General features: G+C 53.2%; 1 protein-coding gene across 1 annotated transcript; it reads left to right on the top strand.

Annotated features, from left to right (window-relative positions):
* Positions 1–3,833: 3,833 nt before the first annotated feature.
* On the top strand, positions 3,834–18,992 carry STC2 (stanniocalcin 2). The gene is made up of 5 exons (XM_046668218.1): positions 3,834–3,965; positions 4,130–5,029; positions 7,075–7,217; positions 9,748–9,959; positions 15,498–18,992. The coding sequence occupies exons 2-5, from the start codon at positions 4,879–4,881 to the stop codon at positions 15,898–15,900; spliced, it is 909 nt and encodes a 302-aa protein (XP_046524174.1). The 5' UTR covers positions 3,834–3,965; positions 4,130–4,878; the 3' UTR covers positions 15,901–18,992.
* The last annotated feature ends 648 nt before the right edge of the window (positions 18,993–19,640 follow it).

Below are 19,640 nucleotides of genomic sequence, written 5' to 3' on the forward strand. Positions count from 1 at the left end.
GACCACAATCAGACACCCAATGCTTACTTTATATTCTTTCCAGGAAATAGATTTATTGTGAAGGAGACAGTGTTCCTATTTCTTGGGGTTTTCGAAAATTCTTTTTTATCTTTTTGTATTTCCAGTCACTCCATGAATATGGTTTGACTGTTCATCTGTGACACAGAGGAACCATCCAGTTCACAAAAGTGGTGGGGTCCAAAACTTTGGGAGTTGGTTGCTTTGGGAACTCAGAATACATTTTCCTCCAATAAACAATATTATCACTGATGGTGAGCTTTCCAGACCAGGCCCACAAAAGCCTTCTTAACTGACAATGTCGTTGAAGCCTGGTACTTTCACGGTGAAAATCAGGAGATTTGTTGCAGAACTAATAAACAAACCCCAATACAGAAGACATATTCTCCTCTATCCTGAATTCTATTTAAGAAAACAACCAGTTTAATGAAAGAAGGTAAGGGGAAAGAGGGAGACGTTTTAGGGAGAGACCTCTGCTGTCTAGAATTCTGGAGGCGACAGCAGGAGTCTGGTCTTTGTCCAGTTTCACCTGGATATTTTTTCATTTTACTCCATATAGGCATGGCGTCAAGGAGCCACAAAGGAAGACGGCAAAGGATGGGGAGGAAAAGCAAAGTCTGAAAGAGATTTCCTTGACTGGGGGATGAAAGCAGGTCTCTTTGAGAAGATTGCTTAACTCAGTATTAACTGATTTGCTAAGCAAATTGAGGAGAAGGCCGGAGACCCCATATTAGTGCCCCAGGCCCTGAAGTCCAGTAGAGATGGGGAGAGTCCACTGCTTGGTCAGATAGTTCCCTCTCTGACCATCAGGTGGTGCCATCAGCCCAGCCAGCCCCAAGGGGGTGGGGCGTGCAGTGGGAGGCGCCCTCCACGTGGAGCCACATTTTCCACTCAGGCTCTGAACTCACAGAAAGCCTGGACCAGACAGAACCTATCAACCTACACATACTGCCTCATCATCCAACAACTGTTCCCATCCTCCAAGGCCCAACCTGCTCACACCTGAGCAAGACCTTCTGTTCCGCTGGGCACAGCAACCCACACCAAGATTCCAGCTAATTACCCCCCTTCCTCTCCTCCATATTTTCCTTCACCGTGTCAGCACTGGGCCCTGACCATTTCCTAACTCCAAAAGGGAATCTAGTCTAAGAGTGTCCTGGAGTCTCATCCATCAGGAGAGAACAAGATCTTCTGTGGTGAGCACAGATTTGCCACAAAGGCCCCAGGCCCCAGAGGCCCTCGCCAGCTTCATCTTCCCCTTTAACCCCAAATTGGGCAATCCCTATTCCGGATACAAATCCCACTGTAGCCCCTCTGGACATTTACCCCCCCCCCCCGGGGCCTCCCTCCCTCCCTCCTGTGATGTCTCCTCTCTTCTCCTTACCTCTACTTGTCAGTATCCTCTCCCCTTTCAAAGTCTAACCCAAATTCCCTGCTCCCCGAAACCTACTCACCAAATGTTCGAATTTAACTGGTGAACTGGAGTTAGACAGAAAAACGTGGGTCTCATGCATCAACCACAGAAGCCACTAGATGTCACGAGGCAAGCCTGCCTCATCCTTTCCACAGCTGGTTGGGTCTTAAACTGAGAAGGACCATCCATCTAGCCAGACTCCCTGCTGAACCTCAGGGCAACCCCAGCTGGTCTGTCCTTGCTCCTCCCAGTCTCAGTTCCCATCTCGGGTGGACTCAGGTCTGGAGAGCCACCAAAGCCGCAAGCTCAGCGTGTGGCGCAGCGTCTGTGCTCAATCACGTTAGCTTTATAAAAATCATCACCACCACCATTATTATGACTGCCCCTTCCCCACCTCCACTCTCAGCAGCCACAGTCAGCCACAACAGGCCTGAGTGAGAGAGGTGAAAGAATGAGCGGGGAGAGCAAACAAAGTCACAGCTCGGAGCTCCTCTCCCCACACCCACCCCAGGCCCGGGGCCAAGACTGATAATCCCAGCAAACTGTCCACTGAGTGTGCAGAAACTTCTCAGCTTTGATGGGACTGACTGGGCCGGGCATTCTCCTCTGGATGTTTGGCTCTGGCAAACTGGCCTGCAGATCAAACCTTTAAGAACTAGTACCTTTACCTGCAACACCTCAAAAGCTAGCTGCTACTTCTTGTTGTTGTTCTAAAGGGGCAGTTGGTTCAGGTGGGAGCACAAATGTCCCCTGTGAAGCTGGAGCAAAAAGATGAATTTTTAAATTATGTAGGTCCTCTAAGGGCAGCCCCAGGGCCTCATGGTGGCAGTGCCCAGGCAAAGGCCACAGGCAGGCAGGGGGCCCAGAGAGCTCCTTCTGCCCGGCTGGGGCTCTAGGTGCCCTCAGACTCTTCTATCAAGCAGACTCAGAGGGCTTGCATCCAGCAAAGGTGGGCTTGCTCCCAACCCTCTGGACCTCTCCTATTTCTGTGCTCAAAGAACCAGGTGAACAGATGCCCTTTTTAATGCCAATATTGCTCATGTTCTCACCTACAAAAGAGGCTCCACGGGAACAAAGCCGACCCAGGAGACTCTGGGGTTCCGCGAGGCCCGAATGCCGCTGTTTGCTATGTTCTGTCTTTTGGGATCTACAGGAGATGGGTTTTCATAAACTAATAAAGGAAGCGAAGTTAACTATGCAAACAAAGGCAGGGGGGCAACGCGAACCACCCCTATTTTAACGTACTTGGACCCCACCTCCTTCCACAAAAGATCGCAGTCTGCAAGAAGTAACTACTGTTGGAATCATGGGTGCGAGCAGTTTCCTGCCACCGCTGGAGACTCGGACCTTCAAAGGGACCATTTATTGGTGCTCTGAAAGTCGGGCGCGGATGGTGGACAGCCGCTCTCTGGCGCTGCAAGCCGGAGGAGAGGCCATTCCGAAGGCGCCTTCCCCACCCCCTCCTCCCCTTCCCCCCCGACTCAAGGCCGCTCCACCCGCCGCGCGCGCCGGGCGACTGCGGGCAGTAGCGGCCACCCTGCCCCCACCCCTGCCTCCGCCTTCCCTGTGCCGGAGTGCAGCCGAGACCCTGGAAGGGAAGCTTTGGAAGCCGAAAGGCGGCCGGAGGATGACCTGGCCGAAGCGTCTCCGCACCCCCTCCCCCAACAGTGTCACATGGCGGCCCCAACGAGGCGCGCAGTGCGCCCCACCGCGGAGACCCAGGGCCGCGTCGCCGCGGGCAGTGGGTGATGAAACCTCCCCAGAGCATTACCGCAGAGGGCGCGGGCAGGGAGCGGGGCGGGGGTGGGGGATGGGGACGGGAGCTGGTACCCGGGCTCACCTGTTCTCCAGGAGGAGGGTGGAGGCGGCGGGGGAGGGGCGAGGACGCAACAACCCGGGGTAAGTGCCGCAGGGCACTCGGCCTCAGCGCTCGCGTCCCCGCCCTCCTCCAGCCCTGCGAGCCCCCAGAGCTGCGCCGTCGGACTGACGATGCCCGGAGCAGTTCCTGTCCCCGGCCCCGGCGCCGGGGAGACGTGAGCGTGCACACGTACACACACAGCGGGAGAAGAGGCGCTCCGAGCGGCGCCCAACTTTCTCCCTGCTTCCACCGGCCTAGGGAGAAAGAAGCAGGGGCAATGCAGCCCCGGCAGTGCTTGGGGAGGGAGCTCGAGCAAGAAAGGAGAGGAGATGGAAAGAATTTCCCCAGGTTTTGTCTTTTGGTTTGGTTGGGGTTTTTTGTTTGTTTGTTTTAACCATTTCCATCCGAAGTCTGGAGAGTAAAAAAGGGAACCCGGAGCTGAGCGGCGAGTAGCGCTTTGGGAAAATGGAAGAGTGTGTTTGGAGACGCGGAAAGTTGCCTTTCAAGCGCCGGCCTCCGGGGCACGCGATGCTCCGCGGCGGGCTGACTCAGGGCTGCCTGGGCCTCCTTGCCACCCGCCTGGAAATGATGCAAGTCCAGTCTGTCACCTGAATCCCTGCAGCCCAGCCTGGAATCCGTCTGGATTGGAGGAGGGGCGAGAAACTGGCACCCTAGGTATTGCACGGCCCACCACCAAAGGGGGGCAAAAAGGAAGGGGCAAGATGGGGCAGTTTTCAGGCCAACTCCTGTATCTAGAGCTTCCGCTCCTATCTTAAATAGTTTGAGGGGTTTTTTTAATGCAAAGCGTCACAACACCAGGAATTTCCATATGTACTCAGTTTGCCCCCAGCATCACTGTGCCCAGGAAACGCCTCCAATCTGTCAAGGCCTCGGAGCTGGGAATCTCACTGAATTCCAAACGTCGGAAAGAGGAAACTTTCCCAGCACGATGCGGGTGTGGTGCGAGCCAGGGGCCCAGGGGAGGGGGAGGAACGCTGTTCCAGCGCAGAACGTCCCCTCTCGCCCTTCCTTAGCTGCAACCGGAGCCGGGATTCGCTTTTATTTTTTTAAGTCCGTTCGGCCATTGCCCTGGAGCACCCGCCCACGCGCACGCATCTCCGGCCGCGCTCACACACTCAGACACGCACGCAAACGCGTGGCCGCCGCCAGGTCGCCAACTTTGTCCGGCGCTCCCGGCGGCGCTCCGCTTCCTCGTGTAGTAGTTGGGCGCAGGCCCCGCCTCCCGGCCGTGTTGTCAAATGGGCGGGGGTCTCGGATTGGTCCAGCCGCCGGGACAACACCTGCTCGACTCCTTCATTCAAGTGACACCAGAGCTTCCAGGGATATTTGAGGCACCATCCCTGCCACTGCCGGGCACTCGCGGCGCTGCTAACGGCCTGGTCACATGCTCTCGGGAGAGCTACGGGAGGGCGCTGGGTAACCTCTATCCGAGCCGCGGCCGCGAGGAGGGAAAAGGCGAGCAAGGAGGAAGAGTGGGAGGAGGAGGGGAAACGGCGAAGGAGGAGGAAGAGGAGGAGGGGAGCACAAAGAATCCAGATCTCCGGGCGGGAGGTTTACACCAAGAACCATGTGTACCGAGCGGCTGGGCCAGTTCATGACCCTGGCTTTGGTGTTGGCCGCCTTCGACCCGGCGCGAGGGACCGACGCCACCCATCCGCCCGAGGGTCCCCAAGACAGGGGCTCCCAGCAGAAAGGCCGTCTGTCCCTGCAGAACACAGGTAAGTGCGTGCGCCCCCGCGGCGAGGAGCTCTTAGGAGACAACACCGTGCACCCACGCAGCGCGCCCCAGGAGCTTCGCCCGGAACTGGGCGCCCACCCAGGGCCGCGCAAACTCTTGGGGTGGCGTGGGACGTGCAAAGGAAAGCGCGAGGCGAGGTCCGCGCCGGGCTCCGCGCGCCCGGAATCCGCACGTGCTGGTAGGGTGATGAAATGGCCGGGGCAGGACTTGTTGCTGCCCTCCCCGGGGTTGAGGGTAAATGAGGCAGTGCCTGACGAGACCAGTTCCGGCCCCGGAGTCCCGGGATCGGTGCAAAGCTCCCTGCTCCATCCTGACCAGCCCGCAGGAGGTACGGAGGGTCCCCGGAGCCGGGCTGCGCCCTGCACCCGGCGAACTTCTCTTCCCAGCCGGCGGGCCGCAGCAGGACCGCTTCTCCCCCTTCTCAAAAGATGCCCGACATCCGAGAACTTGGTAGGCGAAACAAACTGCACTGAGAACTTTCTCCTTGGAGGCATTCCTTTCGGAAGGAGGGGATGGCGCAAAGCGTACCTTTGCGGTGCTGCCGCCGTCCTCCGCTCCAGGGCAGGTCAGCAAGGGAAGCAATGGTGACACGGCCCGAGCCATGCGCCGCCTCTCCTCAGCCAGCTCTCTCCTCACCGGCAAGCTGCCGAGCAGAGCCAGGCGTGCAGGGCACGCGGCTGGCCCTTCTCCCAGCTCCCGAGAGAGTAAGAAAATCTGCGTCCAGCCCCTTCGCTCTTCGCGGCCCTCCCTTTATTCGCGGGGCCTGCGAACCCGGTGGCGGCGTGCGTGCGCTCGCCGCACGAGCAGGAATGCACGAGCGCCCATTAGGGACGCCCGGAGCGAGTGCTTCGCGGCCCTGCGCGCTCCTGCCCGGCGCGCCGGGGCCGCGCGTGGGATCTCCCGGAAGCCTCCCACCTCCACGTGCGGGCGCCAGCGCCCGGTTCGTCCTAGGACCCTCGCCTACCCTTCCCTCCCTCCAGCGCCTTCCCTGAGGATCGAAAGTGATTCTCAGTAGTTGGTGACCCTCAACAAATGCACACCCCTCATTCTCTCGGTAGATTTAATCTGAATGCGGATTATCTACTCCGACCCCGCCCTTCTTCCAAAATATACTTTTCTGATGTAATTTTGTGGTTGGTTTAAGTCAGGGAATTGGGTAGGGGGGTGGGAAGGAGGAGAAGCTTTGCGTAGCCTGACAGTTGACTCCCTCAGTCTCCTTTCAGAGAGCCCAATTAGGGCCACATTCTGCGAAGGAGGACGGCAGGCTCCCGGGTCTCAGGAATCGTAGAGGCTTGAGTGACATCTCCCACCGGATCTCTATTTAAAGGGAGCCTCTCTGGGCGCGGTGGGTGCGTTTCTGCAGGCTAGCCCCCCCCTCCCCCGACCTGATTCCCCAGGCTGCTCTCAAACCGCAGCTTCCACAGCCTGATATTTTTAATGCGGACGGTTTGGAGACGCTGCCTTAATAGGAATTTTGTTTTGATTTTTAGGTGTTGAATCATAAAGCTGAATTGAAACTGCTTTTTGGACGCTCTCATTTGGGGGTCAGGAAGGAAATAGCTGTGAGTTCATAGCAGCAGCTTCGAGTTCCAAGTAGAGAAGGGTATTTCATTGATGAGGTACCTAAGGGAGAGAGCAAACTCGTCGTTTGAAACCTGATTTTTGTCTGTGGGTTTAGAAAGCTCCCATATCTTCTGCTCTCAAACTAAGTATTCCCACTAAACCTTTAATAAGACAGGAAAGATGGAAAATGGAGTGCCGAGACCTAACTTACGGTTGTGATTTTTTTTGTAATGTAGGTTTGGCTAATTTTTTACAAATATGTACAAATACTGATATTTTCATAAGTAGATTAAATAATGACATTTCCTCTCCCTGGCTTTTTAGATCCTGAAATAGTCATTTCTAACTTTTTTTTTTCCCTTAAATTTTCTTTTAGTCATTACTTTTATTTCAGCCGAGCTCTCTGCACGCCCCAGCGTGGCTGAGAATTTTGTATATATTTGTATGTAATTCTCATTTTAGCGGAAATCCAGCACTGTTTGGTCAACGCTGGCGATGTGGGGTGTGGCGTGTTTGAATGTTTCGAGAACAACTCTTGTGAGATACGGGGCTTACATGGGATTTGCATGACTTTTCTGCACAACGCTGGAAAATTTGATGCTCAGGTAAAACCACACAGAGCAAGAAGAACATTTGGGGTTAGCGGAGCATGACTGAAATGTTTGTTGGAAAGACTCTTTAACAGATTTCCTTCGTTGATCTTTGTGGTGTGCTTTAGTGCTTGCGAGAGACATTCTAGGACATTCTAAGTGTACAGCAGGATGCCAGAGCCTCCCTACTCCACTCCTGGGGTCTGCACTCTGGAGCTGTCCTGGAGGCTAAATCCTTCTCCACTCTCAAGCTGTGTCTACACTGGCAGAGGGGAATGGAGACCAACTTTAATAATCATCTGAGGATTCTTAGCAGAGAAGACAAGTCATAATAAATGACAGACATCTTCTAAGGGGACGCATTATGTCTGACCACCCAGAGCCCAGTCTGCAAGGCCCATGATGATGAGAACAGTAGGTTGGGGGGGGGGAAGGGCATGAACTCCAATTATACATTCCAAAAGCTATTTTCACCTAATAGGCAAGGATAGAGGACATAAAATTCATAGAAATTCATCATCTCGTGGTGGCTGTGTGGGCAGGCAACACAGTGGATAATTCAGGGCCTCCAGAAGAGCAGAATTTCTTCCTCCTAAATAGCAGACCATCCTCTCCCAACTTGAAAAGTCAAAATCCTGACTAAGTCCTACAATTCTGCGTGTTTCTTTTGCTCTGTATAATAAATACCGTCAGGGCCTGACCCATCTCGGTGATCCCAGGGTGGCAAGGATAAAGCCCAGTTGCTGTGTGGGGCAGGAACAGGACCAACAAGCAACCTTGTGGCTCCAGTGCTGGCAATCCAAATAGATTTCAGATGGCACACGCATTGGGCTCACCCTCTTCCTGCCCTTCCCAGCCCACATATTCAGGGTGAAGCACCCTGTTATAAGAAGGTATAGCCTTCCTCTCCCATTTCATCAGAGAGCGATGACAACGTCTGGATGAGCCCAACAGTTTAGGAGTGATTTATGAACGTCACCAGTCACCATCTACTGACATCCTGTAGAGAGCCTGACAAAGCAAGTCCTGGGAACCAGAAAGGGATGCGACCAGGCTGGCAGCCTACGCTACAGAGGATGTGGGGTGGCAGGAGGGGAAACAGAAGCCAGGGAAGGAAAGAGGTAGAGCGTTTGAACTCCTTGAGGCTCCCTAGTAAAGCATCCCTCCTGGATTAACTGGAATTAGGAAACGTAATGGGAAATCCGGAGGAAAGATGTGTGTTTAAAGGCATCCCACAGGATGGCAGGGGAGGATACCATCGCTGCAGCCCGCGCCTGCATTCATCTTCCTCTTCTTCTCAACCAACAAGAGTTCGTTCGCAAGTTAGGAGCATCCCTTTCCAGTCGGTTCTCAGCACATAACTACTTAATAAATTGGCACACCCCACCCTCCATCCTATTTGGCTCCCACTGGAGACTCAGAGGAAAGGGGGCCACGAGGAGGTGGTTTTTCAGTGGTCAGATGCAAACTGTAGCCATTTCAACTGCTTCTAAAGGAGAGAACCGAAGTAAATGTGCTGGCTGGCTTCCCACCTCCAACCCAAACCCCTTTACTTTCTCAACTCCGTTACTTCCGGGTCTGTCTAAAAACACAGGGACGACCTCTCCCACAACAGCTTGTTTCTATAGCGATGGAGGGTGCTGGGATCCCAGGGTAGGTATCCCACAATGCCTCTCTGCCCCGGGAGGTTGATAAGGGAGCTGACGGCCAGCTCGCCTCCACACCCCCAACAGCTGTCTCCTTTCTAGGATAAGAACAATCTAATGGAGTTGCCAGGAAAGAGAACTGTAGGCCAGATGTATGCCTGGCTGCCGCAGCGGCTCAAAGGCAGGGAGCACGGGGGAGGGGCTGTCCATTGGGCAGCTCAGACTCCAGATGCTGCCAGGCAGGGTGCCAGGCCGGCCTTTTAGAGGCAGTAATCCTAACAGTTTAAAGGAGTCAAATCGTTTTCAAAAAGGGAAAGAATGCTCCTCCTTAAAGGAGAGGAGGAGATGAGAGTCTGGGTTGGGGGCAGCGGGAGACACTGAGGCAGATGGGGGAGGCGAGGTTAGCACCCCATCTTGACGTGACTCGTGGAACAGAAGAAAAAGGGAAGGTGTGAGATCTGGACAAGCAGGCACCTTCCACTTGGGAAAAACTCCTGCTGGGAACCACCACGGAGTCCTGGATTTATGTCTGGCCAAACTCCCCTTGTTCCAGACCAGTTGCCACCAAACAGCCAACCGTGGGCTGCCCCGAGGACAGACAGCCGCAGAAGCCCCAGGACAGGGAAACTAGTGCAACAGCTGGGGAGGAAGGAGGCAGATTGTCAGTCTCCGGAAGTAACATCCTTTTTGGCCAAATGCCAGAGGTATCATGTCACTCTGGATGTACCTCCTGATGGAGCGTCGGCCTGTCACCTGCAAGGACATCAGTCTGAGGCGGGGTCTTGGGATTCAGCTGTCAGAAAAATCCTGTGTGAGCCCAGGATGGGTAAATGGCTAAGCGTGTAACAGGGCTTGTCTCTTCTGCCTCTCTCTCCCTTCTCTGTCCTCTCTCTTCTCAGGGCAAGTCATTCATCAAAGATGCCTTGAAGTGTAAGGCCCACGCTCTGCGGCACAGATTCGGTTGCATAAGCCGGAAGTGCCCCGCCATTAAGGAAATGGTGTTCCAGTTACAGCGGGAATGCTACCTCAAGCACGATCTGTGCTCTGCCGCCCAGGAGAACACGCGGGTGATGGTGGAGATCATTCACTTCAAGGACTTACTGCTGCACGAGTGAGTGCTGCCCCACGCGGCTGGGGGAGGGGGCTCGGCTTGCACAGGGGAAGGGGCGGCCCACAGCGGGGCTGGAGGAGAGTCCTACCCGGTTCGGTTCGAGGGACTCGTTTTTAGAGGTGGGACACTCCCGTCAAATGGGGAAGGTTGTGGTTTACCTCGGAAAGCTGCACTGACTCCCCAGGGAGTCCCTTTCCTGCTGGCCTTCAGGAAAAGTGAGAGAAATTTCCAGCGTCGGTTTCAGAATCATAAGCCATAGAAACGGGAAATCTTTTTTACACGCGTGAAACATGTAGGATTCAGAATTACCCTTCGTGTTGCCCTCAGCCAAGGTCCCAGCAGCTCCCCATGTCTTCCAAGTAGCTGTGGAGGTGCTCCACACACAACCGCGAGCTGACAACGTTTGTTGGGCATTTACTAAGCGCCAGGCATTGAGCCAAGGGTCCTGGATGAATTTTCCACTTGAGCCTCACAGCAGCCCCGTGAGCTAGGTACCATTTTACAGAAGAGAAAATGGAGCTCGCTGAGATGAAGATCACACGGCGATGAGAGGCAGAGCCGGGACTGGGAGCCAGCAGTCCAGCTCCGGCACTTCCCTCTTCAACGCTGAGAGCAGTGGCTGTTTTCCTGCTTCCAGAAGCTCTCCTCTCCCTCCGAAGGTCCAGTTCCCATTCTCTGACACATTAATGCCCTGTCAGAGAAAATGTAAAGCAAATGTCAAAAACTTTAATCAGCTAAACACCTTTATGCCAAAGTGAGGAAATAGGAACTTACTTATTTGAAGACTTGCTATTCAATAATAAACCCAGGACATCTCATTCCTTAAAAAAATCCCACCTCTAGGAACCTAAATTTGGCAGAGTGGTAAAGCGTGTGGGTACATAAGTGCTCTAACATGAAGCCTGGCCGACAGCCCCTGAAGGTCACAATGGCCTCTTCCTCGGAGACGCAGGGCAGAAAGTAAGCCACCAGCTAAGCAGACCAGTACACGTCACTGCCACCTTGATGGCACCATTGGTCTTTCCACAGTGACTCAATGGGCCAAATCAATACGACGTTATGAACTCTTGCTCCTAGTTCTGCTATGGCCTGCCCCAAGCTATGTCACCAAACAGGCTATCCCACCACCCACACCACTGAGATCCTGGAGGACAGCAGCCATCACCTGTCACTTTCTGCTGGTGATGAGGTTCTAGGTATCTTGCCACGCCCCTGGTGCAGTGTTAGAAGGATAAGACACTGTGCGTCTCTGCAGGCAGCTCTTGCCAAGAGCAAAAGAACGTTGCCTTTTCCTTGAATTACACTAATGCCTGATAAAATATTTTTTACTCTTCCAAATACCTGTAAAGAAACAACAGCAACAATAACAACAGTGACGGTAGCTATCATTTTTTGAGTGGGGCAGGCCCTGGGCCAGAGACTTGCCCTGGGTCATCTCATTTATCCTTCCCAGCAACACTAGGAGATAGAGATTACTATCCCCACTTAACAGAGGAGGAAAGTGACCCTCAGAGGGTAAAGATCTTGCTCTGAGATTTGATTCCTACTTTCCAGCTTGGGAATTGATATATATGAGTGAAGCCAGTTGTCAGGAATAGACCTCAAGCTTCCTTGCTCCTGGCCTGCTCTGTCCCCATATGTGGCAGGGTTTTCTTTTTTCTCAGATATATCCCTGTTGCAGAAGGATATATGCAATGAATGCAATAAGGATATATGCTGTGAAATTCCCTTCCTTCAAGGTGCCCCTAGAAGAGGCAAATGCCCTGTGGATGAGAAACTCATGAAGTTTGTGTGTCCTCAACTCACTGTCCATTAGAGATAGTTTATTAGCCTCAAGAATAGGTGATGGGGCGCTAGTTTCTAAGCTCCTAGAGCCAAGAAGACTTTGTCTTTTTGAAGAAAAGTCTTTGGGAAAACTGAAGGTTTTGAAATTTTTTGTACCCCCTGCAATTTAAAATGGGGTAAAGTGCTGCAGCTTTCTGGTGTCTCCTCCATGGAAACACAGGCCATGGGGCCATGAGACCCTTCTTTCCAAAGGGCCCCTCACATCATTTAGAATGAACACGTAGCCCCCACCCCAGCCTGCTCTGGAAATGCAGGTGGCCCACGCCAAAGGGAAGCCTGGGTCTCTCTTTTATTTTTTTTATTTTTTTATTTTTTTTTGCTGAGGAAGATTAGCCCTGAGCTAACATCTGTTGCCAATCCTCCTATTTTTTCTTTTTTCCTTTTTTTTTTTTTTTTTTTTTGCTTGAGGAAGATTTGCCCTGAGCTAACATCTGTGCTAATCTTCCCCCACTTTATATGTGGGTTGCCACCACAGCATGGCTGACTGTAGGTCTGCGTCCAGGATCTGAACCTGCAAACCCAGGCCGCTGAAGCAGAGTGTGCTGAACTTAACCACTATGCCATGGGGCCGGTCCCCTGGGCCTCTTTTAAGAACACTCACTGGAGCTGGCCTGGTGGCACAGCAGTTGAGTTCGCACATTCCGCTTCTCCGCAGCCCCGCGTTCACTGGTTCGGATCCCAGGTGTGGACATGACACCACTTGGCAAGCAGCCATGCTGTGGCAGGCGTCCCACATATAAACTAGAGGAAGTTGGGCATGGATGTTAGCTCAGGGCCAGTCTTCCTCACCAAAAATGGGGAGGATTGGTAGTAGTTAGCTCAAGGCTAATCTTCCTCAAAATAAATAAATAAATAAATAAAAGAACACTTGCTGTGGCTGCACACAAGTCCTCTCCCCACTGCTAAGGCAGCACCTCTCGGCTGCTGGTCTCGCCTAACTCCAGCTCCCCACACCCTCCACTACCTTCCCTTCTGAGGCCACAACTACGCAGTGCATCAACTTGTACTTCAAGCTGAATTGCCTGAATTTTTTGTTTTTTTAATGATCTTAGCTGATTTTGGCACAAAGGATCCCATCAGTCCCCAAATATCAAGAAGACCATTTGAGAACGTGTGGCCTTAGTCACAGACAAGAAACTGAGAACCGAATTTGCTTTTCACTTTAGAGAGGAGGAAATCACAGTCACCCCAAAATCCACATCACCCCCCATCCTCAGCCCAACCCCTGTCCATGCTGACACACCCATATGCAGTTAGAGTGGCTCCCTTCAAGCTCTGCACCCTGCCTCGTTCCCCTCACCCCCCCACCCCACCTTCACATCAACCGTCTTGGCCACCACACAGCCTGTCACTGGGTACTGGCAGCCTCCAGGCACGTCCCCCTCGAAGGATTTTTTAAAATCCTTTAGCCTTGCTGACACCCAGTTAAGGGAGCTGGGGTTTGTCATTAGACACGGGCTGAGCTTGCAGCCTGAGAAGGCACCACGCCAGCTTGAAACACAGCTCAGATTAACACACCCTCCCCACGGTTCACAGCTTTCTCCGCAGGAGAGAGCGCCAAGGGCAGAGGAGAGCTGGGGCTGGTCCAGCCTTCTCAGATCCGCCTTGGGGTTCTGCGAGCTCGTGTGGCAGGCAGAATGCCCTGGGGAAGGCGGCCAGGGGGCAGTCCGTCCACTCCCAATAGTCCATTCCCCTCCCCTTACTCTGGGGAAAGAAACTTGAAGAGAAGCATCGGTTTAGTGTCCTGAAAAGACAGAGATTCTCGTTCTCAGCCACTGCCATTTGCTCATCTAGCCCCAGAGGAGTGGCAGGTCCCATCGGGGGCTGCAATCCTGACGCTGCGGCAGCAGATGCAGTCCGTGAGGCCGTCAGGAGCTAGTTCTCAAAAGATGGAAACAAACAGGCACTGAGCGTTTCCCTGGTGTGGCCCCAGGATGACAAGTTTATCACTGTCGTTGTCACTCTAGGGGCCTGCCTTAGAGGGTTGCAGCACCCTGTCCATCAGCCATGCACAGACTCTCTGACTCCAAAGGCATCAAGTAGGCCTTAAAAGGCAGCTTGATCTCTATCAGCCAGAACATTCCTCCGTTGCACTGTCAGCCCAGCCCCAGGCCTTCCCAGCCCAGAAGCTTCCAAAAGCCACTTCCTCCCCGCATTTTTACATCTCTGAAATAAGGACAGTTCACTCAATTGCAACTTGAAGATTAATTCATAAAAATGGCAGTAAACGACTTCACAAGTCTTAAAACACAACCTGCCCTTCCTGTATCGCGACAACTGCCAGCTTGCAAAGAAAAGATTCAACGGGCCGTAACGCAGCCAGCCAGGTGGTCCAGGCTCACAGAGGAAAAAAGTCTTGCTCCTTCTTGTAAATGACCTCGTGGTCCAGAGTGATTTCCCTGCCCGTAGTGATGACCCAGAGCTGCGAGGCTCACGGTCAGATACATCCAGAAACTTTGCTAGCCGAGGACTGCTTAAGAATGCTGGTTAGCCTCATGAAACATTCCATACCCCCCTTGGGGCTTTTAAAAGGCCAGTGAGATATAAGAAAGGCTCAGTGAGCAGGCCATGAGAGCCCATTGCTGGGACACTCTTACCAGATGGACTCATAAATATAAAAAGCAGGCACACTGCCCCCGCCTTGGGCACACACCCCCACCCCCAGGAGGAAGGTTCCCACGAACGTGGTCATTCCTAGAGAACAGCCCAGGGCAGCTGGAATGGCCCGAGCAGCTGGCTCTCCCCGCCGGAACCAGGCGTGTTTCTTTCACAGACAGCTGGCTCTCGTTCTCCACACACAGCCCCTCGCGGCCAGCCGTCCCCTCAGCTCTGGGGAAGCCCAGCTTGGAAGAATAGGGATGCTTGGATAGCCCCACTCCCCAGCCTCAACTGCCGAGAACGAGAAGAGCTCCATGGGAAAGGACATCCCAGGGAGGCGGTCTTCCTCCCACCCACTCCACCTATTCCAGACTCCTCCAGGAACAGAGGGGAGTGCATCCAGTAACTTCCAAAAACGCCCTCTCCTCATGAGCCTAAACCAGGGGCAAACACAGACACTGGGAGAGTGGTTTCTTGGGAGCTTCACTTGGAGAAGGCTCACCCAGGATAGTGGCACCCTGCAAGGCCAGCCAGCCCTGCCAACACCACGGGCAAGGTGGCGAAGTAGGGCTCCCAAGCCCTGAATCTTCCATGGCTTCTCCTTCCCTGCCAAAAAGGCTCCTCAGTTTGGTATTTAAGGCCCTCCACCATTTGCCTCAATATTATTCCCTGGCCCCCAAGACCCAGCTCCACGCCTACTGAAACTCTCCTGGTTAGCATGCCCCACACAGGCCCCCGGCTCTCTTGCTCTCCTCGTTGTTCCCACAGCCGCCCTATGCAGCATTCCCTCCCCTGAGGCCCTTCCTTTTACCACAGGCACCTGTGAATTGTCACTGGCCTTTTTCCTCGTGATGGGCTCTGTCCCCGACCTCTCACTCTCCAGTGCGTGGCATGGAGCCTGGTACCTGGCCACCCAGTAAGTGGTAGTTGAGACCCGGATCCAAACAATATGGATAAAGGCTGGGTACTTCCAGAAAGCTCTTTCACTAAGCCAAGCCCAAGCAGAGCATTGGCCACTTCTGTCTTCCCTGGTGTTGTCCCTGCCCTCGGGGCCCCTTCGGGACTGGTTCCATTCTCGCTCTCTCTGCTCTCCAGACCCTACGTGGACCTGGTGAACCTGCTGCTGACCTGCGGGGAGGAGGTGAAGGAGGCCATCACCCACAGCGTGCAGGCTCAGTGCGAGCAGAGCTGGGGAAGCCTGTGCTCCATCCTGAGCTTCTGCACCTCAGCCATCCAGAGGCCCCCCACCGTGCCCCCCGAGCGCCGGCTCCAGGGGGACAGAGCCAGGCTCTCCAGGGCCCACCACGAGGAAGCGGGTCACCACCTCTCGGAACCCAGTAGTCAGGAGACCGGCCGAGGTGCCAAGGGCGAGCGAGGTAGCAAGAGCCACCCAAACACCCACACCCGGGGGAGAGCGGGCAGCCATGGGGCCCAGGGAACTTCTGGAAGCAGCGAGTGGGAGGACGAACAGTCTGAGTATTCCGATATCCGAAGGTGAAACGAAAAGCCTGGCCAGGAAATCTTTCCGCCACGCCGTCCATTTTCTTCTCTATGGACATTCCAAAACATTTGCCATTAAAGAGGGGGGATGTGGCTCGCAGGATTTGGTGAGGCTCGCAGACTTGATGAAGGTGTGTGTTAGTGGATGAACAGGTGAGGCGGAGACGCCCTGGGCAGCAACAAGGTCTCGGCTGTGCCCGGTGGGTTCCGCCCTTGCCCATCCTCAAGTGGGGCTGCCACGTGTCATCCCTGCAACTTTGTCTTCCTTCCACCTGCAGAGCCCTGGGCCCCGGGTCAGCGGCCTGCTGTTTACTCTGCTGTGGGGGAGGTGGAGCGGGGACGGCGCAGGTTAAGCGGCCCACCTGGGCTGGCCCACGCGCTTGGTGCCGGTCCCCACCCCCTAGCTCTGGTGCTGTCCTGGCGGAGAGCAGCCGGATTCTGGTCAGGCGTGGATGTGAAAATCTTAAGAATCAGGAGAGGGGTGGCAAGGAGGCGGGACCGTGTGGGTGCTTGGTGCCAAACCAAAATTCAGTTTCTTGCATGGGACCTCGAGGTTTGCAGCTGCTTGACAGGGGCGGGCGGGGGTTCTAAGTGTAATTTCTGAGCCATTGTTCTGTCGGGAGGCCCCTGTCTGAGGGAGTGGCCCCTGTGTGTTTGTACCTTAACCACTGCTTCAAGTCTCGATTTCACTTTTTTATTTATCCAGTTACATCTGCATATCTGTCGTCTAAATAAATGGCTTTCAAATAAGGCAACTGGGTCATTAAAACCAGCTCAATGGGGAAAAAAAAGCCAGCCCATCTTTTGGGGCTCATTTTTTAAGTGCTGTTTTAAAAGGAATCGACAACCAATGCAGCCGTCCACCTGACTGCCTGGCGTGGGCTTGGAGCCACTTAGGGCAAGCCCCACGCCTGGAGGACAATGCACACACAAGGAGTACGTTTGACACGTCCCTCAGCATCTCCTTATCTCCCCTGGACCCTCAGCCAAGATCGATAAAGCACCATGCCCTGGACTCCGTGAGGCCAAGTTGGAAGGCTGCCTTCTCTGTGCTGGAGGATTGCAAAAGGGGAGAGGAGAATGGAGACAACTCAGTAATTTCCATCAGGGAATGCCGACCTTTTACATCAATGGAGGAGACTGCCGAAAATCGCTGAGGGACGGGATATTCCAGATCCTGATTGGAAATTTAGCAACGAGGAAAGGAGTCAGAATGGACAAAGGAAAGGCAGAGAGGAGAGACAGAACTGAAAATACCAGGAGACAAGGGCGAGGATTATAACAGAAAGTGTCAGCAGCGGATTTCTGGCGGTTACCTAAAAAGTTTCAGAGAGAGGCCTTTTCTTTTCTTTCCTAATAGGCTATCAGATTATCCTTCCTTGTAGCCAGTACTCAAATAGGAGCACAGGATTGCAAGGAGTGGACGGGTGTCCTGGGCCAGGTCCTTCTAGAGCAGGGGTTAACAAACTTTTCCTGTAAAGGTCCAGATAGCAAATACACTATTTTCAGTTTGGCCGGTCATATGGTTTCTGCCGCAGCTACTCATCTCTGCTGTTGGAGCATGCAGCAAATGCATGCAGGCAACACGTAACAAATAGACCTGGCTCTGCTCCAACGAAATTTTATTTCACAAGTGCCCAACTGGATTTGGCTCTTGGTCTGAGTTTGCTGACCCCTGTTCTAGCGAGTGGTCAAAACGTATGCATCCTCCATTTGTATCAGCTCCTAGCTCTCCCTCAAACCAACGTGAGGACAGAGGGAAAGAAGCTAAATTTATCTACTCCAAAATGATTTGTTCCGAGGAATGCCTTACCCAAAACAGCTAGTATTTAGACACCCAAAATCTCATTGCCGTGGACATGGTGCTGGAAGGCCAGCTCCCCGATCTTTCATGATCCGTGTTGGAAAGAAACCGTCTGGGGCTTGGGGGGATGGGGGCGAAATGCTGGGAGAAGCACCTAGAAAGAACTGGAGCTGCAGGAAGCAGAGGAGATGGTGCCCTTAATCCAGCTCTGCCCGAGGAGGTAGGAGGACCGGTGTGGCAGCCTCTGCTATGGGAACCGAACGTAAGCCGTGGTTCTCTCCTGCACAGGCCACCGCAGCGCGTTGACCGTTTCACTCACATCACTCAAAAGCTGGAGCAATAACATTCTCCCGCGTTGCTGGGTCAGCCGTTCATTTGTTCGCCAGCTCCTAGGCTGGATGTGTGAAAGGCATCACTTTTATATTTTCCTCAGTGTAAATGTTGTATGTGTTCGCCTACTGACGTCCCGGTTTTTGCTTCGATTGTAACTATTTGTCATTTGTATTTATTATCTCAGTGTTTTCCCCCTGAGGCATAAAACTGCTTGCCGTGTTCATTTGAACCCCTTCACTGATCTCCATCGGATGCTTTTCATACTACCGGTTTGTTTCTTCTCACAAGTCAGGCAGATGTCATTTCAGTCTGGTTCCTAATGTTTTGAAGCATATGACAGTATTTATTGCTAAGATTCTTTTGCTCAAAACTGAGGAAAGTCCAAATTCCCCTAAGCGTTCATTTGTACCCTCTAAGCTGTAAGCGAAGTGGTCGTTAAAAATCGACCCTTGCCTTGGTCTTAATGCTTGATGCAGATTTACGCATGAGCCTTCCTTTGAGGAAGGATGTGGATTTCCAAATAAAGATACAATGTTTATTTTGAGCTTTGCATCTTAACAAGATGATCTGAACACCTCTCCTTTGTATCAATAAATAGCCCTGTTATTCTGAAATGAGAGGACTGAGTAGAGTGAAATGCTGACACCCAAAACTAAATAAATAGAAAACGCCAGCCCAGAACTGTAGTCAGACTTTGACACACACACACACACACAAAGAGAGAAATTTAAACTTGAACCGAGTAAAGAGCTTCGCTAGAATAACATGGAAAAACAATGCTCCCAGGGCCATTTCCTAAGGAAGAACAACCTCGTCTGATCTCAGAATTGGCACCACGTGAGCTTGCTAAGTCATAATATCTGTTTCTGTTATGGATTTAGGCAACAGGATCTGTACATTGTCACATTGCATTATTTTTCTCCAAGCATTAATAAAGGTTTTAAATAAATGGCTTCCACTTGAGCAGCGTTATTGTCTGAGAGGGCTTTGGACGTCCTGTGCAAAAGGGGACGGCTGTGAGCGAGTGGCCTTTTGAGTCCTTTGAAAATGCTGGATGTTCACTTTACAGGGAGGGGAGCTAGGTGAAGCCCCTCCATCAGAGGGTCTCTCCAACACCCTGCCTGTCACCCGGACAAAGCGGAGAATGCGCTCCATGCAGCCAGCCTGGAAGTGCCAGCCCTGTGGCCATCAGGGAGGTCACAGCTCCCTCTGGTCTCCCCTGGGGCCTGGCCACACTTCTCTCAGATTGAGCCTGTGCAGACACCAGCATCCTAACTGCTCAGTGGCCTGGCAGTGGCAGGGGAGCTCACCCCCTCCTCCCCAGCTCTTCCTCACCACTGCAAAACCGAGCTGGAGTCCCCGATTTCCTAGGCTTTACACACTGTTAGTGTACCTTCTATGTGCCAGGCACCATGCTAGGCATTTTGCATCCTGACTATGTCCCACGAGGAGCAGATATTATCCCCATTTTACTGGTGAAGAAACCGAGGTCTTGAAAGATAAAGCAACTTGTCCCCAACCATGTGGCTAGTGAGTGAGAGGTCTGAACCCAAATTTGCGGCTCTGAGCCAGCATGCTTTCCCCCACTTCAGGCCTGGATT

The sequence above is a fragment of the Equus quagga genome, chromosome 7 (genome assembly GCF_021613505.1).
Source record: "Equus quagga isolate Etosha38 chromosome 7, UCLA_HA_Equagga_1.0, whole genome shotgun sequence".
NCBI lineage: Eukaryota > Metazoa > Chordata > Mammalia > Perissodactyla > Equidae > Equus > Equus quagga.

Excerpts from the sequence above, each read along its gene's own strand:
- STC2 (XM_046668218.1), top strand. The coding sequence starts at position 4,879 with ATGTGTACCGAGCGGCTGGGCCAGTTCATGACCCTGGCTTTGGTGTTG. Across the intron at positions 7,218-9,747 it reads CTGGAAAATTTGATGCTCAG|GGCAAGTCATTCATCAAAGA; the intron begins GTAAAACCACAC and ends CTCTCTTCTCAG. Across the intron at positions 9,960-15,497 it reads AAGGACTTACTGCTGCACGA|ACCCTACGTGGACCTGGTGA; the intron begins GTGAGTGCTGCC and ends TCTGCTCTCCAG.